A 20,623-nucleotide genomic window follows, 5' to 3' on the forward strand; every position below is an offset into this window, starting at 1 on the left:
TGTTGCCAGGTCCAGACCACCAGTAGAGACACCTTACAAATGGAAGGCTGACAATTCTCCACACTCATGAACCAGCCACTGTGGGCCATCCAAACATTCACTCAGCGTCCACACGACCCATCCCCCTACCTCCTTCAGCACTCTGTCCCTCATGTGCCCTATCTCTGTAAATACTGAGTAGATAATTCAGGGCACTTCTTATGGGCAACAAGCCCCACTTACTGATTCCTCCTTCCTTGTCTTGTATAAATATTTAAGTTAAAAAAAAAAACAAAACCCAAAACTTAAAAAAAATTTTTACAAAGAAATTTAAAGGTGGGAGAGCCCATCCAAAACATTTGCAGCCAGCTGACTAATTTAATACCTAGACATAGTCTCATCAGGGATCTCCTCAACCCTGGAAGGAATTACTGGGTGCAAGGGAAAGTCTGAGCAGTGACTTTGGTTGTTGATGAATTTATTAATTGACTAATTAACATAAGGGCAAAGTCCATGGAAAGTTTTTGGCGAAGTAGAGAAAAGTAGAACTTCAGTTACCCTTCTACTGGCGTTCTCAGTCCAGAGAGGCGATAGGAAGAGCTGGACCTGGGCAAAGGTTGTTTGCCTTCCCTGCTCAGGCCGAGGAGAAGAGGTCCTTCATCACCATGGCTGGAGTCTCCATCATCCCACGCCCCCCTGCTGCCTGGCTTTCCTACAGCTTCTGTTCAGTCCAGAGTTTGGAATTCAATCCAGGAACAGGCATGACAAACACTATTTTTCATTTCCATGGAGACAAGGCCCTGCAATAGAACCAGGACTCCATGCCTGAAATGACAAAACAGGCTGACCCAGTTTTCCCCCTTCCTACAAAAACAAAATAAGTTTGTTTGGGTCCTGCCACAGCCAAGGAGAAAAATGCAAGAGTTCCTGTTATCTCTACGGATATTTCAAAGAGGAACAAATTAGAACTATCTTTGAAAACACTGATAATGCTACAGAACCAGCGTCAGAAATCAGACATAAATCACTTTACCCAAAGGGCTCATCGTCTGCAGTAAATCTATTCTGCTTCCGCCTCCAAAGCAGCTGGGGAGAAGGTTCATATCCCCTAAGAGAAGGACTTAATGACCAACTATCCAACTTCTTATAGACTCCAACTATTTCCTCAACTCGTCGTGCACCGTTTCCTCCCTCATTTTATTCCAGCCTCCCTGGACCTTTCTCTTTCTTGAACAAACCCGGTTCCCCTAGGATATTGGCACTTGTTAGTCCCACCGCCTGGAACTCTTACTCTAAACTTTTGAATGTTGGTTCCTTTTCAGCCTTCAGATCAAAGCTCAAATGTCACCTCTTCAGAGTAGACTTTCTTGAAGGACCACTCCATATAAATAAAGTGGCCTTCCTAACCCCAGGCAATCATTACCACGTGGCCCTGTTTCCCTTCACTGCCCTTGCAGGAGCGGAAATTGTCTTGTTTTGTTGTTGCTGTTTCATTGCTTACCACCAGGCTGAGCACTCCATGGGTGCTGGGGCCATGTCTGTGTGTGCTTCCCCAGTACCTCCAGCAAAATGACTGGCACACATTGGGGTTGCCGATTTATAGCCCTTGAATTTTTAAAAATGGGATCTTCTTAAAGCCGTTCATTCCATCGTTCAGCCACTCTGATAGACATGTCTTTCTAAAGCTGGCCCTAAATCTGGTTTTTTTAAAAAGGCCAGCCTTTTAGTCCTTTTTCTGGCTCTTGGGTCCATGAAAACTAAAATATGACATCACTTCCAGACTCTCTGCTAGCCTTGTCACTGTCTAGACATCAGGGTACCCGATTTTAAAATCCTGAGCTGACTGGTGCCCTTGAGAAAATCACTTTTTCTTTCTATGCACCTGTGTTTTTTGTCTGTTGCATGATCACAACCTATTTTCCTGGAGTGAGAATCCTTTAAATAATAAACCTAATTAGACCATGCATCCCAAAAGTAAAGAGCTTCCTATAATTGCTCATGGAGTGAAACAGGATTAGCAGTGGAATGTGAATTCCCAGTTAAGAAACTGAATCCTGTTCCTAAATTCAGTCCTTTCCACGTGGCAAAGACACGGGATGAGAGTACAGATTGTCGCTAGGCACATATTCAGCTAGCTCCTACATCCACAGGGCTGGGACAATAAAGACTTAAGATGAAGCAGAAGATACTGAGATCAAACATAAGAACTTACTGCTGTTGTACAATTTCCTTTTCCTGAGATTGTTCACAACAGAACAAATGCCTAACATTTAGGGGACAGTCTCGCTGGGTTCGCAGGCTGAGCATTGGCTGAGCTGATCTACAATAGTCTGTAGTTTGGAAGGAGCCCATAGTGGTCATGTAATCCATCCTCCCACTGGATGCAGGGCTCCCTCTGCAATGGCCATTGGACCACCGGGCCTCTGCTTCAGATTTCTACCGACAGAGCTCCCACTGGCCAGCTGCTTACGTGTCGGGGCAGCTCTAATGGCACTCTTATGTGCCACAGTCCTCATTTCTCCAAGACTCTCAGTGATCACTATCTGTCCAAATCTCTGATTTTAATAGTCTTTAGAAATTAACCTAACCTTGCTGATTCAATGTCATTAAGCAAGAATCGTTGGAGCACCTCTAACTTTGTATTACGTATTCATCCTGAGGGCCCAACAGGACAGCAACAGTGTTATGGTTGTTTGTGCCCACACGATATTAAATGTGATATTGGGCACACAGTAAGAACTTAATACTTTTAAACTTGCCTCTATGGCCAGTTGCAGTGGCTCATGCCTGTAATCCCAGCACTTTGGGAAGCTGAGGTGGGAGGATTGCTTGAGGCCAGGACTTTGAGGTCAGCCTGGGCAACATAGCAAGACCTCATCTCTACAAAAAAAAAGAAAAATTAGCCAGGTGTGGTGGCAGATGCCTGTAGTCCCAGCTATTCAGAGTTTGGGGCGGGAAGATCACCTGAGCCCAGGAATTCAAGGCTGCAGTGAGCTATGGTCACACCACTACACTTCAGCCTAGTCAACAGAGTGAGACCCTTTCTCAAAATAAAATAAAATATGAAATTACATTAATAAAATAAAAGTATATAATAAACTTGCCTCTAACAATATCAGTCAACTCTTTAAGTACAACCCCACCCAAAGTATTTCAGAAGCCTCAACATTCAAGGGAATGGAACCTTGTGAAAGCAGAAAGGCGCTAAACTCTCCCAGGAAGCCCCCTTCCTCAAAAGAGATTTCCAATCCACTGGGAGGCCAAGACCACTGGAACAAGGCGAGGAGTTCAACTGAATAGAACTTTCAGCTTCTCCTGTGTTTGCTCATCAAGGGCCCCTCCCCCATCCTCAGCAAGAGAAATGCTGCTACTAAAACCTGCAGGATCCATCCATCCACCCATCAAACAGTTGGTGAGGGCCACGTTCTATGCCCATGCCAGGTAAAAGTCTAGGCATTTGGGGATATTGTCCTCTGACTCTAAGAAATCCACAATCATCATGGGAGAGCCAGACATGTAATGAACCAACACCGTGCAGTATCTCCCATCACCACTCGTCAAGGGAGACAGGCCAGGAAACTGAGGAACAGCCCCCAGGAGTTAGGTGGCCTTCCTGACTCAGACCTTCTTCATGTCTGATCTGGGGACAAGCCACGCCTTTCTGAGTTTCCGCTTTTATTATGCAAGAACGAGAGTGGATGCTGCCTAACCCACACAAGGACATGGAGGAGGATGATAAAGAACATATAAAGAATACACTGTGAAGTACTGAGAGCAGTCACATCTCTGAGACAGAAGGACTCAGATCTAAATTAGGCAAAGCATCCAGAAACAAAATCCAGGCAGTCTGGGCCCACAGTTAACTCAGCATCACCAGCCTTTCCTCTGGCCAGGGCCACATCACCTCAGCGCCAGAGACTGCTATGGTATTGTCAGGTCCATGTTCCTCCAGAGGCAGTGGGACCAAGGCTGTGCAGGCCGGGGAGAAGCTGTGACATGCCACATGCCCTGCCCCTCATATCGCTCATCCCCTGACCTCACTGGCCTCCCAGAATGGCTAATCTCTCTGCCTGACCGCTGGGATTCAAACTTGGTTCTGATTTATTTTTCTGCTATAATTCAAACCGAAGCATACCGAAGAATGACTACATGTTAAAGTCAGAAATTTTAGAAGAGAGAAAACTGTAAGAGGTCAGTCCCACTGCTAGCTTCAAGCAGATGCCCGTCAACCAAGAGAGGATTTAGTCTAATTTAAAATACATTCAGGGTACGAAATCCCAGGGCTTTTCCCTTGCCACCCTTCTCACTGTCTCCTGCTATCATCAGGAAGTTATTTATGATTTTAAAAAGAAAAAGCCCAGCCTGGGCAATATAGAAAGAGCTGGTCTCTACTATACTTTTAAGAAAATTTAAAAAAATGTTCTTAAAATTAGCCAGGTGTGGTGGCTCATGCCTGTAATCCCAGCTACTTGGGAGGCTGAGGTGGGAGGACTGCTCGAGCCCTGGAGACAGAGGTTGCAGTGAGCCGACATCATGCCACTGCACTCCAGTGTGGGTGACAGAGTGAGGCCTTGCCTCAAAAAAAAAAAAAAAAAAAAGAAAGAAAGAAAAGAAAGAAAAAGAAAAAGAAAAAGAAAAAGAAAAAACCCTCTGTTATATTGCGCTTAATGCCATTTTCTTTTATCCCAGCTATCCTAGACTGCAGGTCAGTTCATCAGTTATAATCCCTCCTCTGTTCCTATCCTCCTTTCTTTGGGTGAAACAATTCTACTTCCTCAAACCTATTCTCTGAAGTTAAAAATCACTTCTCCTACAACATCCCCACCCAATCTTTAGCTCTCAAGGAACAGTCGCTAATTGATGTATAACTCATTGTACCTTGGGACAATTCTGATAGTTTTTATTTTAAGCTCAAACTGTTTACTGTGGCTTCCTACCAGAGGTCCTATCCTACTCCCTTGTGAGCCGCAGAACAAATCTAATTTCTCCTCCACGTGACATTTTCACGTGGCTCTCATGCCTTCTCTGGACCTACTGGACTCTCACATTAACATGGCTCCCTTAGCCAGCAATTGGATTCCTTCTGCTCTGAATGGAGTCCGGGTGAGCTCAACTTTCTTAACTATGAAGCCCAGACATCGTTGTAATACTGCAGAGAAGTGGTCTGAGCAGCTCAGAATAGAGCAGAATCATCACTTCACCTGCTTTGGAAGTCATAACGCAAACATATATTTTCAGTCATTTTCTGAATCAAAAGAATCAAGAAATTACTCACTGTTCCTTTATGAGTCTCTGGGTATAGCACTTCAACTTTATCCTGTAGGCTAAGTAGGGTGCATATCCCTCCAAGAAGCAAACACCCCCCACCACTTCCGCCAACGAGACAAATCCAAGTTTCGGCAGAAGGATGAACAATTTTACCCCAACTCAGGTTACACTGTAATTCTGAGTGTTTTTATAAGTATCTCTAGGCCAGATGCAAAACCACAGACCTTAGGAGTCTCTTATCTGGACACAGGAATGGTGTTTGCATATTTAACTGGCTGAAAAACATCTGGAGAATATTTTGTGACATGTGAAACTGATAGGAAATCCACATTTCAGAGTCCATAAATAAAGTTTTATTGGGAACACAGCCATGCTCGTTTGTTCATAAATTGTCCACAACTGCTTCCACTGTGCAAAGCAGAATTGAGTAGCTGAGACAGCCCGGCCCACAAGGCCCCCAGTATTGACTATCTGGGTCTGTACCAAAACAGTCTGCTGGCCTCTGGTCTAAACAGAAAAGACCTTGAGAAGGTCAAGGGGAGGCTGCCTGCATCCCAACCACTGGGGGAAAGGGCTGCATGGTTTTTCTTGTCCGCAGAGGAAATCTGTAGGGCCAGAAAACAGAGAAGCGGGGAGGGGGTGTGGGAGGTGTTTAGTTTTAGGCTTTTTAAAAAATTATTATTAAACAGAGGCAGGGACTTGCTATGTTGCCCAGGCTGGTCTTGAACTCCTAGGCTCAAGCGATCCTCCCACCTCAGCTCCCAAAGTGCTGGGATTACAGGCATAAGCCAGCACACCCAACCAGGAGTGTTTCTTCTAGGTGATGACAGCTTTTATTCCTTCATTCTTTCCACAAGTGCTTGTTTTGCAGTTGCTTAAATGCCTACAGAGGTAACCGGACTAGCTGATTCTCTACTCCCCACCCACCCCCAATTCTCAGGGGGCACTACCTTTTAATCATGGCCTTGACATTATCAATCTCCTGCTACAAGTAGCTCCCAAAAACATCCCTTTCCCTTACCCTTCTTCCAAGGCCAGCTTTTTTCATCTTGGTCCCAAACTTCTCTAACCTGCCGAGCGCTATCCAAGGCAAAGGCTAGAAATACGACCACTATTCAAGGTCAGCTGCGGAGGGAGGAAAGGCAGGAGGTAGAGGAGCGAGGGGGTCTCCCCAGAGCAGAGTGTGTGAGCAAGTGTCAGAGAAGAGGCAAAGATGGCTTTCTCTAGCCCTGCCTGAGCTCTTGGCTGAGGCCCCAGGGAGAGAGCAAGCTCCAAGTCCTCCCCCAGCCCTCCACTTCCTAAATCAAGCAAATAACTAACAATGCGAGGAGGTGTGGGGGAGTAAGGCCCAGCCACTGGGTAGCTATTTTCTCAAAATACATAGCAAATCTCTGTGCCAAATGCTGGCTAAGCCAAAGAATAAACAAATCCCTTTATTTCTCTGAGATGAGAGCTATCAACTTCCTCTCTCATCCTCTCCTTCTGCTAGCCAGATCCATCTGTCCTATGGCCCTCTCCCTGTGGGATAAGCAGTGTCTGTCCATATCTTCCTGACCACAGCTCTGGCCAGCTCCTACCCCCGCCTGAGGCACTGCGGAGGGAAGCCAGCAGGTGGGGAACAGGAGCACATGGCCTGTCTACACCTCCCCCAGAAACTCCCGGCCAGTTCTCCATGACGTATCGTGCCACTAATTCATTCCTCTGCCCTCCTTTCTCCAAGTTAGAGGGCCCTGAATAAGTCTTGCTGGACAAGGAGACCATCATCACCCTCAACCCAGCCTTTCCCTCCAGCCCACCCCAGGGCCACCCCTCCATGATCCAGAGCTCAGCTCAAGCAGTGCTACTATAGAGGAGAAGAGAAAAGGCTAGGGAGGGAAAAGAAGGTGGCATCTCTGCAGCATGATGTCACACTGGCTGCTTTCGGATCCCCAGAACAGAAAACAGAAGCAAACAACATGGACTCCGGATTTACTCTGCCTTGAAAGGTTTGTGTTCTTGGCAGCTCTGAGCAGCCTGCGTCAGATGGGAAAAGCACACAACCAGAAAGACAGGTCTTCACCAAAGCCCCCAGGGCCCATCCGGACCCCAGGACAGAGCCATCCCTTCCAAAAAAATCCCAGGAGGAAACAAATATAGACACACACACACACACACACACACACACACACATCACAAGCGTCAGCACGAGTTAGCACTAACCTGGAAGCCATTAGGTAGGAACAGTAGCAGAGTGCAGTGCAGAGAGGAACTCATTCATTCATGCATTGGGCAGTGGGGAGTGGGGGCGGGGAGCGGGGGCCCTGAGGAGGCTGGAGGGCACTCACCTCCATGACCATCCCAAAGCCCTGTTTCTAACGGGGGAGGGGACTCGGGCCAGGACTCTCAGAAGCTGGGGGCGCTTCTTTGCTCTGCTGTTTCACACCGCTGTGGAATTTTAAGCATGACTCCCCTTTATTTCCCTCTCCCCCACCTCCCTCTGCGGCTGCTATTTGGTGTGGTCGTGCCGCCTTACAGAAGTCCCTCTCTCTCTCTCTCCCTGGCTCCCTTTCTCTCTCTCCTCCGACTCCCTCACAGACAGCTGTTCTGAGCTCAGGCACGCACGCGCACAGGCGCACAGACACACTCAGACACGCACCCCTCTTGCGCGCAGACACGCACACGCGCACACACGCACACGCGTCGCCTGCCGGTTTACATAATGCAACTCTTTGGTGCAGTCAGCTTGCCGGCGCTCAATTATTCATGCCAGCGTGGAGGACAGAGCGGCTGGGGCTGCGGGGGGGTTATTTCCTTTTCATCCTCAATCCCACAAAATACAAGAACATGTTCCCGGGAGACTCTGCTCCCTTCACTGCCACCAATTATTTCCCAGGTGCTGCCCACTAGGGCGACCTATATCAAGGAGGTGACACTAAATAAAAACACAGGTGCCTGACTCTAAAGAGAGTCATGCATCCTTCAAAGGATGAGGGCTGCTTTCACGGCCTGAGCCCTGGGAGAGGAGGAAGAGAGGAGACCAGCACTGAGACCACAATCCACAAGAAAAGATGGCCGAGGGCCTCTTCAGTGTAGCAGCTCCCAGACTTCCAGGATGCTCGCCTCTCCGGCAGGTCGGGCTGTCACAGACGGCAAGAGTAACACTCAGGGAAAGCACTTACATTGGTGACAAAGCAGAGTCGCCTGAGTCTTCTAATTCTAAACTGCACCTTTCTTAAAAGTGGTTTTTTTTTTCTTCTCTGTCCATTCACTGAAATGCAGTATTAGTACTCAGACAGCCCCCAGAGGAATGTTCTGGCAGTGCGAGGTATTCTATTCAGCAACAATATTAATAATATTTTGAAAGTCATTCATGGTTTACAAAGCATTTTGCCCACATTCAATCATTTCATTCCCACCACAATCACCTAAATACTGACCTGTTTAGTGGATCTGGAAGCTGAGTCCTGGAAAAGTGAAGGTCCCATGTAAGAAAGAGGCAAAGCTGGGAATCCAGATCACCTGCCTCTAGACCCATGGCAATTAACTAATTGTCTGACACGCCAACTATTTGAGAACCACTGTCATCTCTTGAGGGATGTAGCACAAAACCGACACTAACAATGAAGATGGTTAGCTCAGTGCTTCGGAAACTTTAATCCCCTAAGAATCTTCTTCACCCATAGATTCTGAAAGAGCAGGTCTAGGGGACCACCCAAAAGTCAGCCTTTCTAACAAACCCCCAGGCGACGCCCACATTGCTATTCCAGGACCACCCTGAACAGCAAATGTTTGGCTTATGCATTCTCATGCTTTGAATCTTCCAAAAAGACAGTTTTGTCTGTCCACCGCAGCTGCACAGGAAAACATGCTGAAGGTGAATAGTAATTATAATCCATTGATGTCACCTGCATCCTGCTCAAACTCATGCTGAGAGCTAATATTTCTTGGGCATCTGTTGGCAAAATGTCTCATTCTGGGAGGGCCAGCCCCTGCAGGCTCATCATGAAAAGCCTTTCTAGGATTGCTTCTGTCTGCAGCCCGTTGATAGAACAGCAGCCTCACAGTATCTGGGAAGCAGACAGGTCTGGGCTGTCTGTCCCTACCTCTGTTACTGAGAGGAATCCCAGTTCCAAGGAAAGGTATATTGGCAGTGCCCCAATTTCAGCCACCCCTCCTTGTCTGGCTCAAGTCCGACCTCTTCTGAAATGCCTATCTGGCTCTTCTCTGTTAATCCACAGAAAGATCTTGGACTAGAGTCAGATCTGGAACCAAAGTTGAGGTGCACTGCCTGCTGGTCACCCACCTACTCTCATCTCAGACTCAGTTTCTTCATGTGAAAATGCTAATACTACATATTTCCTCCTTTGTACTGTTGAACAGATGATGAAGTCAAGAAAAGAATGTGAAAGCACCCAAGAATAGTTGGATACCTCCGCTGCCACTGCCCTTATAGTATACATTGAGAACTTAATTGCAAATTATGTTGTCCTCTGTTGGTTTTACATCCTGAGAAGATTGTAGGCTATTTTTTCTTTCATGTCCCTCCAGTATGTAGGAGTACTGGGTACACACATATTCAGTAAATATCTTTGGGTTGGGCATGGTGGCTCATGCCTGTAATCTCAGCAGTTTGGGAGGCTGAGGCGGGTGGATCACTTGAGCTCAGGAATTTTAGACCAGCCTGCCCAACGTGGTGAAACCCCATGTCTACTAAAAATACAAACATTAGCCAGGCATGGTGGCACGCACCTGTAATCCCAGCTACTCGGGAGGCTGAGGCAGGAGGATCTCTTGAACCCAGGAGGCAGAGGCTGCAGTGAGCCAAGATCACACCACTGCACTCCAGCCTGGGTGACAGAGCAAGATTCTGCATTAAAAAAAAAAAAAAAAAAAAAAAAAGTTGCACCAAATGTCCTTTCCTCCATTAAGGCATAAACACAGGGATTGGTGGAATCAAGTGGCCAGAGTCCTAGTCCTAGCTTCCCCACTCACTTACTATGTAACTTTGAACAAGCTGTGCTAATTTTGGGGGGACTTTCCTTCTTCTATTACAAAATGTACAGCTATATGTAGGCTTACATTGTTAGTATTTTCATGGTTTATATTAAATGCAATGGGTTAAAACCATATGTCAGGGACCAGACAAATATGACTTCAAATGTTAGTCCTATTAATTACTTCTTCTGTACCCTTTGAAAAGTTAGCTTCACTAAGTTTCCGATCTTTCAATCTTTAGTCACAAAAATAACAATCTTAATGGAAAGCGTGAGGATTAAATGACGTAAATACATGCAACCTGCTTCTCGCTGCATCTAACACATAGTATGTATCTGTCCAGTAAACTGAAGCTACTATAATCAATACTGGTCAAAAGCAATAGCTACTGTTGAAAAACACAGTGAAAAGTGGTGAGACAGATATTCAGAAGCCTTGAGTTTGGATACAAGAAAGATCTCAGTTCCTTAAGATGCATGAAGTATGTGCGTGCTATTTCTTCAGTCACCAAGATGTTATCTGCCTGCTCCTCCCAAAATGGACATCATTAAATAATAGAAAAGTAACAAAACAAGCAAATCAGGGAATCTGGACTGTGTCTACTGTTACAGAATACAAGCCTTTCATGCTGAGAAGCTCTTCACTTGAGCTACAATAAAACCAAAACTATCCTGATGATAGCAAAAGAGTACTATCTATGTGCAGTGCAATTTGCTAAACCCCCGACAAGATTTCATTGAATTATATCAACAGTATATGAAGTGGATAATACTTATTATTCCCATTTCTCAGACGACAAAACTAAGAGGTAGAAAGTTTAATAACTTGCCTACAGTACATGGTTATTAAGTAGCAGAGCCTGTATCTGAAACCCAATGTGCCTCACCCAAGTCCTACTCTGAACCATTACATTGAGTGTGAAAAGAAGGGGCTACTGACATGCCATTAGGAAGGCATGGGCCTTTTTTCCCTAACCATGTTCATAATTTCACACAGAGGCACTCATACTTTCTGCCCTTGTCCTTCTTGAAAGGACAGCACAAACTCTGGGGTGACCAGCTGATCTAAGAGCAGGTACATGCTGCAATTCTAACAAAGCCAACAGGACTTCCACAGATGGAACTTATGCCTCCAGACTCAATCTCCACACTTTCACAGCTATTTGGTGCCTAAATTCCTAAGCTGCTTTTCTGTAAATGAATTTAGGAAATTGAGGTAAAAGTGGGTGCCTTTCTCTGAATTAAAACTTTCCCTCGCAGATACAGAAAATTGACACTATATTCTATTTCTTAAAGGAAAAGAGGTTTCTGAGAGTCCTGTGCAGTGTCAAAAGCACTTTCCAGAGACCACCCTAGAGGAATCAGGGCTAAAAAAGAGAAGAAGTTAAGATACACCTGCAAATCCAACTGAACCAATCCATTCAACCCAGATCTGATCAATCACATTTTATATAAAGAGGGTCAGTGTCTACACAGTATTTTATACACTTCCTGTGTTTGATAATTTTTGTTGACATGCATGGGAAATGTTGACAATAAAGGCTAAGATCTTACATCTCTGAATCCTACCTGCATACTAATAAAATTAAATTTAAAAACTTCTTACAGAATAGCATTCTAAACAGTTTACATAAATCTGAATTTGTTGAATCATGAAGAATGACAGGCAAAGGTGAACCTCATTGTTTTAAAACTATCATCCAAATCACAAGGGCTTTTCTGAAGCACAGTCATTTAGGAGATTTCTGAAGTGTGTGAGATACAAAGAAGAGAAACAGGGATCAACAAGTTACTGAGAATTCACCATTGCAGGCACAGTTAAGGGTAAGTGCTTTTATGCCTTTTATCCTTTTATAAAACTTATTTCAGGCCAGGCACAGTGGCTCATGCCTGTAACCCCAGCACTTTGGGAGGCCGAGGGAGGTGGATCACCTGAGGTCAGGAGTTCAAGACCAGGCTGGGCAATATGATGAAACCCTGTCTCTAAGAAAAATACAAAAATTAGCCAGCCGTGGTGGTGGGTGCCTGTAATCCCAGCTATTTAGGGGGCTGAGGCAAGAGAATCACTTGAACCCAGGAGACGGAGATTGCGGTGAGCCGAGATTGTTCCATTGTGCTTCAGCCTGAGTAAAAAGAGCGAAACTCCATTAAAAAAAAAAAAAAATGTATTTCGTCAAACTGATGAGAAAACTGAGTATCAGAAGCCTATCCTTACCCATGATCTCACAGTTATTTCTAAAAATCCATCTTTTCCACTGGGCGCAGTGGCTCACATCTGTAATCCCAGCACTTTGGAAGGCTGAGGCAGGTGGATCACCTGAGGTCAGGAGTTCAAGACCAGCCTGGCCAACATGGTGAAACCCCATCTCCACTACAGATACAAAAAATTAGCTGGGTGTGGTGGCAGGCACCTGTAATCCTAGCTGCTTGGGAGGCTGAGGCAGGAGAATTGCTTGAATCCAGGAGGCAGAGGTTGCAGTGAGCCAAGATTGCACCATTGCACCCCAGCCTGGGTGACAGAGCAAGACTCTGTCTCAAAAACATTATAATAAAATAAAATAAAATCCATCTTTTTGCCATACCATGCTACTTCCATAAATAAACATCTAGGCCAAAGGTGCTTGTTATAGTACTGCATTTAACCCTCAAAACAACACTACAAGGTAAGTTCCATTGTTCCTACTGAGGCTACGTATCCATGTATTGCCCCTCAGCTGCAAATCCACCCTTCTTTTCCCTGCCTTGTGATGCTGGAGCTGTGCCCTGTCAACGGTTCTTCTTTGCCAACTGGCACAATGTTATATCTTGTCAGTAGAGGGCGCTAAGAGACACTGGAAGGGGCTGCCCTCTTTTGTTCTGGTGCTTTTCTGCGGAAGTCACCAGCCTCCCAATGAGTTTCACTGATACCCTAATGGGCAGTTTCCAGCTTATGTGCCCCAGTCCCCAGATCCTCTAGAGCCTTCTGTGCCATACATAGGGCCATGGCCACACCCTCTCCATTAAGTGCTGAATTTTAGCCTTGGACTTGGAGGAGGTGCAGGGAGCCTTCTTAGAAGTTTGTTCCTTCAGTGAGTGTTTGGCTCAATCCTAGGAGCTGCTCCCTACATCTGTTACAACAAGAGGCATCTGTTATACCTCCATTCTTCAGAGACCTTTCCATGTTTTTACTTGTTAATGATTCTTTTGTCGTTCTTTCTTGGGACAGGGTCTCCCTCTGTTGCCCTGGCTGGAGTGCAGTGGCACGATCTCAGCTCACTGCAGCCTCAACCTTCTGGGCTCAAGCAATCCTCCCACCTCAGCCTCCAGAATAGCTGGGGCTACAGGTATATACCACCATGTCCAGCATTTTTTTTTTTTTGGTAAAGATGGGGTCTCCCTATGTTGCCCAGGCTGGTCTCAAACTCCTGGGCTCAAGCGATCCTCCCACCTTGGCCGCCCAAAGTGCTGGAATTACATGCATGAGCCACTGCACCCAGCCAATGATTCTTAATATTACATTTTCCCTGTTCAAATTATTGGTGTGGTTTCTTACGGGATCCTCACTGATACACTACTATAAGGATGAGGAAAACGAAACTCAGATGAGTAGGACATCATCCCTTCCTCAAGTTATTCCTCCAATAAAATGGCTGAAAGCATTTAAAGTATACTATGAGTCAGGCAGGGATTTTATACTTTTACTATATATTCCTTCCTTTTATCCATTGACCCTACTTTATGGAAGAGGAAACTGAGGCATCTCAGTGACTGAAGAATTTTCCCAGATCACATACAGAGGAAACAGAGAAACCAGGATTTGTCTCCAAGACAATTTGTCTCCAAGACTCCGCAGTGCTGCCCCAAACAACTGACTGCCCTGAGACTGAAAGAGGGTCAAGAAAACAGAGGGTATATAGATAATCTTTCAGGAAGTTAGGAAGAGGAAAAAAGCTAGATTGTTAGCCAAAGGGTTCAACATCTGACCCACGTTTTTTTAATGGGAGGGGTCATTAAAGATCTTTTAACTCAGTCTTTGAATTATAAATGAGGTGGTATACACTGGCCGTCAGGTACTCTAGAGACCCTATTAAATAACTCTTTCCTGAATTAATGCTTAGGATATAGTCTGTGCATTATGAGCTATTAAGGCAAAAGAATTGATGTTCCACAGATGTCCACTTGGTCCTCTCTGAGTTCCCCAACTCAGACTCTAATCCATGGAAGCTGGGTCGGGGGTGTCCAAATGGGTATACTGATTGCCTCTGACCCAGCTGTAACCCAAGACCTCTCATTAATACTGCATCTCTCACATGAGGAGCAGTGATGTCTACATAATTAAAACCTAATGCAAGAAATGGCCAGGAGGTTGAAGGGTGAGGAAGTTGAGGATTCAGATGGCTCCAACACAACATTCACCCTTTAGCAACCAAAACTGCCACTCAATCAGGTACCCACCCTTTAAGACAAACTTTATCATGTACACATGGATACGTGGGTATGAAAGCCTTCCCTGGGACAAAATGCAGCCCAGCAGGATAAAAACACTTCGCCCTTAGCTCACTGGGAACAGAGCTTACTAGGGTGAGGGCTCCTTCTCCACATTAGTTAAGCCCCACTTCACCATGCACACCAATTCTCTTTTCCAATCTTCTTTTAATCTTATCCAAATACAATAATTGGCTCCTGGGTATTACCTTTTTCTTTTCTAAATGTTCACTATAACCAAATCTACATTTTCAGCCAGCATCAACTACATATTCACCAAATGATCTATACTAGTGGTTCCTAAACTTTGTTACACTTCAGAATCATCTGACAGTTTTTACATAACCAACTAAACAAGAACGTCTGGGGGTGGGAGCGAGGTATCAGAGCTTTTGAAGGATCTCCAAGTGATTGAAATATGTGGCAATGTTTTAGGAATCATTGGTCTACACTATTTTAACCTAATTCTCTAGTAATTTAGTATCAAAATAACTTTAGAAAACATAGACTAGTGATCTATATTTTCTAGATACTAAAATTTTCTTTAATCCAAGATGTCCTTCCTCTTGTTTAATCATTTCCCACATAAAAAGGGCTAACATTCATTGAGAAGGTATTGCCAGCCCTTGTTGGGTAGGTACCTTACGAAGGGCACACTGGGTCATATCTCCTTTAATCTTATTATTCCAATTTCACAGAAGAGAAAATTGAGTCAAAGAGATTATGAGCACATCTGCAACTTTATTCAGTATACCGAGATGTCATTCATCAGGGACTAGAGAAATAGATAAATTTAGAATGGTCAGATCCTCCCATGTTACCTTTCCTTTGATCACTGGGTTTTAATTCAACCCGATTACATTTACTATAGTCTTTTTAGTTTTGAAAACTGCTGTCTTTGAAAGAGAAGGCAGGCTGGGCGCAGTGGCTCATGCTTGTACTCCCAGCACTTTGAGAGGTCAGGAGTTCGAGAACAGCCTGGCCAGCATGGGGAAATCCTGTCTCTACTAAAACTACAAAAATTAGCTGGGCCTGGTGATGCACCCCTGTAATCCCAGCTGCTCAGGAGGCTGAGTCAGGAGAATCGGAGGCTGCAGTGAGCCGAGATTGTGCCACTGCACGCCAGCCAGGGTGACACAGCGAGATTCCATCTCAAAAAAATAAAAAATTTTTAAAAAAAAAGAAAGAGAAGACAACTCTGTGTAGGTAAATATGGTGATATTCTGGGATACAATAAAAAGGGAAGAAAAATCCCTCCTTTTTCTAGATTTTCAGAATTAGAGTGTTGAACGGCCACAAGCAAGAATCTACATAGGATGGCAGGCTCTAAAAGTGTTCTTCTTCAGAGGAGAACGCACAGGGCCCCATGTGTGATCAGGACATTAAGCCTCGTATGTGGAAAGGACTGGGCAAGGAAATGGAGTTGATTCCTGGGGAGGAAAAAAATGGGACTGGGGAAAACGAGGATAAATTAAATAATCTGTAGTCACGATTCTATGGAAGTCAGTGGAGTAGGAGCATATATATGGAGCCCAGGGGCTGCAGAGAGGCATAAGGAAATGAAAGTGAAAAATTGAGAAGGATGATGGGTGGAACTGCTCAAGGGCAGGATTCAGAGTCTCACCCACTGGGGAATATCCTAAGGCAAGTTGTCCTCTTTTTAGGCAAACATAACTGCCCAAAAAGGAAGGCCATGAACAAAGAGGTGGCTACAAATAGGAATGGGAACCTTTAAAACATGGGCATGGATCTAATTTGCCTTAATTATGCAAATTAGAGTAATTTAATCTGCCCACAATCCCAGGTTTACCATAGAAAGAGACTAAGTAATCACATATACACCAAAGTCCTATGTTCTTTCCACCACCGCAAGCCACCAAGTTTTGGACATGGTCTGCCCCTAGCTACCCTCGGACCTTCCACACGTGGCTCTGCCTCAGTAGAAGTCCCCTCTGTCAAGGGGAGATGATACCTGCTCTATAAAAGGGTGACTGTGAGAATGAATAGATGTAAGACAAAGTACAACATCCTGGACTCCCCATCCCATGTAGTGTAGAGGTTTCGCCTGGGCATGATACTCCTTTCCAGAACGAAGTACTCGTCTCCCCAGCTGCCTGGAGTAATAGCTGCTGACAGGCCACAGCTAAGTCCCTCTTTGAGCCCTGCCCTGGATTAAAGGAAGCAGCCTCACCCAAAGAAATGTCCCTCCCTGAGGACAGACGGTACATCCAATGACTAGCCCAAGAGAGGATACAAAAACCTGCCCTTTGCCTCAATTTGGGATAACGCTGCAGGGCAATCTCAGCTCTAGAATTTTTTATGGAATTGGCTAAAGTCTCTTTCAGGTGCATGAGAGTTGAACTTCTCCCTTGGCCCAATCCTGATTCCCTCACTTATAGCTTTGCTCCCAACAGCACTTCCCAATAAAACTCCTGCAGGCAAATCTGTCTCCAAGTCTTTTGCAGAGTCCCTTTCCAACCGAAGACATGTACTAGTTACCACCGAAGACTGTGTGTGAACAGGAGACAAGACACATTGCTAAAGTTTAAGAGAAAGGCCAAACTGAGGCTCAGGGAATTCGGTACCACCCTGGAATTTCTAGAGAGTCCTGGCCCCTGGGACAGGCAGTGACCATACTCTGGCTTACACTCCTCTACCCACTCTAGGATATTAGGAGACACTAAGCCCCTCTCCAAATCACCTCTTTGCAGAGGTAACTGACCTTTTCTTAATCCTGGATTAAGGTCTTAAAGAGGGATGTCTGCTCGCTGGATGCCCCAGTTAAGATGCTGACATGTTGTCCTTAAAAACAGATCTTGAGTCTCTCCTGCCACTGGCCCTAGGCTTGAGCCACATGACCATTCCCTCCACCTTCCTCCACCCCAAGCCCACTCTTTCTTTAAACCAGAGACAAGGAGCCGGCTTTGCCAGTTTACAGGGCTCACGGCATGAAAACACTATTGTTAGGTCCCTGTGCTGCACTGGGAGCTAGTGAGGAAGACAATGGCAGAGTGAGTGTGCATGAGAGAGTATGTGTCAGTGTGTGTGGGTGTGTCTGAGTGTGAGTATGCATGTGTGAGTCTGGGGGGAAGGAGATCATGATGAGTCACGAGAAACCAAAGTAGTCAAGGCAAGGGCCCTGGGCTGCTGTTACATCCCGGCCCCCATCCTCATGCCCACGTGTCTCAAGACGTTGATCAATGGGAGCAGCCAGGACACAAGACCCAGGAGGAAAGTAAAGCACAGAATTCATTTTCAAGCATCGAATCCAGCACTTCTTTAATTCAGCCTGGACTCTCCAGAGGGCAATCAGGAGCGCTCGCATCCAGTTACTCAGAGAACTTCCCCTACTTCTCTTTCCACAGGACGGCACGGAGGTATGGACTCCAGGAAGAGCTGTCTGGTGCCTGGCTTTCTACAGTTGTGCCCACACTGCTTTGAGAGGTTGCCAGGTCCTGTCTGGGTGTACCTATGATGCAGATTATTCACATCTATGGACATCTTTTCTTGGTGCCCATTTTTCCCATACATGTCCAGCCATGACAGTCAGTCTGCTCAGTCACCCTCTCCCAGGGCAGCACCTGGGCTGCTCATGCATTTGTTTCCAGACAGGCCTCTTCCTGGTTAGGGATGCAATATACACTTGACTCTTAAAGGGGAGGTTTCTGGCTAAGGGAGGAGTTACTGACATGCTGCAGTCCAAAACGCAGTCTTTAAGACAGCATCTGCATTCATGGGGTATGAGCACTCAGATGGCATGACACTACTGTGTGACCATGGATGTAGCTCACCCTTTCTCTGGGCCTCAGTTTCCCCATCTGTTATAAGGAGGAGTTGGTCTAAGATGACTTAGATGACCCTGTAGGTCATTTCCTGCCCTAAAGGTCCACAGTTAATTTTTTTTTTTTTTGGAGACGGAGTCTCACTCTGTCCTCTGTCGCCTAGGCTGGAGTGCAATGGCATGATCTCAGCTCACTGCAAGCTCTGCCTCCTGGGTTCACGCCGTTCTCTTGCCTCAGCCTCCCTAGTAGCTGGGACTACAGTCGCCCAACACCACACCCGGCTAATTTTTTGTATTTTTAGCAGAGACTTGGTTTCACTATGTTAGCCAGGATGGTCTCGATCTCCTGACCTCGTGATCTGCCTATCTCAGCCTCCCAAAGTGCTGGGATTACAGGCATGAGCCACCACGCCCAGCCCCCACAATCATTCTTCATCTCACAGTTCTGCAAGTGTTAAGAAGATGCAGAAAAGCTGGGTTCTGTGACCACAGGAAGTGAAGCAGGAGAAGGCAGCCATGTTGACCACAGCCAATGGGACCAGCAATCCAGCTGGGCACTGCCAAACCCTGCCCTGTTTCTACTTTCTCTCTTCTGACCATTTCATCACCTCCAACTAACTACCTCTCCTCTCCCTACCCCAGCATCTTCCTGCCTCTTCAGAGAACAGCTACACTACTATGAGGCGGCAGTGGGCTGTGCTAGGCAGATGGGAGGCTTGCTCGCTCTCTCTCTTTAAATGCTAAACCAATCCTCATTAAAGAGTTTTGGCTGGCTGGGCACAGTGGCTCTTGCCTGTAATCCCAGCACTCTGGAAGGTCGTTGCAGGAGGATCTCTTGAACTCAGCAGTTTGAGACCAGCCTGGGCAACATGACAAGACCCAGATTCTATTTAAAAATTTAAAAATTAGCCAGATGTGGTGATACATGTCTGAGGTTCCAGCTACTCCAAAGGCAGAGTCGGGAGGATCACCTGAGCCCAGGAGTTCACAGCTGCAGTAAGCCATGATTGCACCACTGAACTCCAACCTGGGTGACAAAGTGACTCATACATATATATATATATATTCATTTGAAGCATGCAATTCATTTTCAAGCATCGAATCCAGCGCCTCTTTAATTCAGCCTGGACTCTCCAGAGGGCAATCAGGAGTGCTTGCATGCAGTTACTCAGAGAACTTCCCCTATTTCTGTTTCCATAGGACGGCAGAGGTACGGACTCCAGGAAGAGCTGTCTGGTGCCTGGCTTTCTGTAGTTGTGCCCACACTGCTTTGAGAGGTTGCCAGGTCCTGTCTGGGTGTGTGTGTGTGTGTGTGTGTGTGTTATATATATTTAAAATATATATAACTATATATTATTTATACATATATTAAATATTTATATATTAAACATATATTAAATATATATTAAATATTATATATAATATATATTAAATATTTTGTATATATTTAATATACATATTTAATATATAAAATATTTAATATACATATATTAAAAATTTGGCATAGCCTGGCTCTTCTAATTTAAACCTAGTGGGGACTAGAAGGGAACAAGTCAAGAGAGAAGAGATCTAAGGATAAAAGAAGCCAAATGACAAGTTGCAGACACTGACTCACCCATGGGCACAAGCTATGATATCCTGGCAGTGCCTCACTCCCCACTGCAATCTCTTCTCACATCGTTGATAACATGGCCCTAACCAAAATCTGATTCCCATCCCACAGTCCACACACTATCGATCGTGCAGCCATGCACCCACCCCAGATGCTGGAGCCTGCCTGAGGTAGGCAGCACAGCAGAATAAGCCCCTGACCCTTGGCAAGGACCTGTCCTCTACAAATGCGGGAGTGTGAAAGTCTAGATTCCGGCAGGTAAAGGCCATAAAGCTCAGCATGGACCAAAATTACAACATGACTGTGAGAATGATTAACACATGTGGGCCTTGTCAACTGAAGCAAGTGAAGGAATGTACTAATTCCACCACAGATGATGTCAGTGCTTCTACTTTATAGATCATTCTTTTCCACCCAAAGAATGGGTGGGGGCCAGAAATATATCCACAGACTCACAGATCTCCAAAGTGGAAAGGCCTTTCAATCTTGCTCCGCCCAATTTCCACCCAAAGCAGGTAATGCCTCTGTTGCTTCCTCCAAAGAGGA

At 45.5% G+C, this 20,623-nt stretch overlaps 1 protein-coding gene across 32 annotated transcripts in view; it reads right to left on the reverse strand.

The window, feature by feature from the left end:
• The window catches only part of GRAMD1B (GRAM domain containing 1B), a 274,604-nt gene that overhangs the window by 60,098 nt on the left and 193,883 nt on the right, over positions 1-20,623 (reverse strand). For 10 of the 32 annotated variants that reach the window (XM_031652843.1, XM_031652851.1, XM_031652850.1 and 7 more), the window contains one exon: positions 8,664-8,690. The exons of 15 other annotated variants lie outside the window; for them this stretch is intronic. In XM_031652843.1, the coding sequence (XP_031508703.1) occupies positions 8,664-8,690 (27 nt within the window). Of the gene's footprint in view, positions 1-537; positions 780-3,163; positions 4,369-7,446; positions 8,644-8,663; positions 8,691-20,623 lie in introns of those variants that run through there. 7 more of the 32 variants (XM_021926658.2, XM_021926662.2, XM_021926657.2 and 4 more) reach the window with 7 other exon arrangements.

This window comes from Papio anubis, chromosome 12 (genome assembly GCF_008728515.1).
Source record: "Papio anubis isolate 15944 chromosome 12, Panubis1.0, whole genome shotgun sequence".
Lineage (NCBI taxonomy): Eukaryota > Metazoa > Chordata > Mammalia > Primates > Cercopithecidae > Papio > Papio anubis.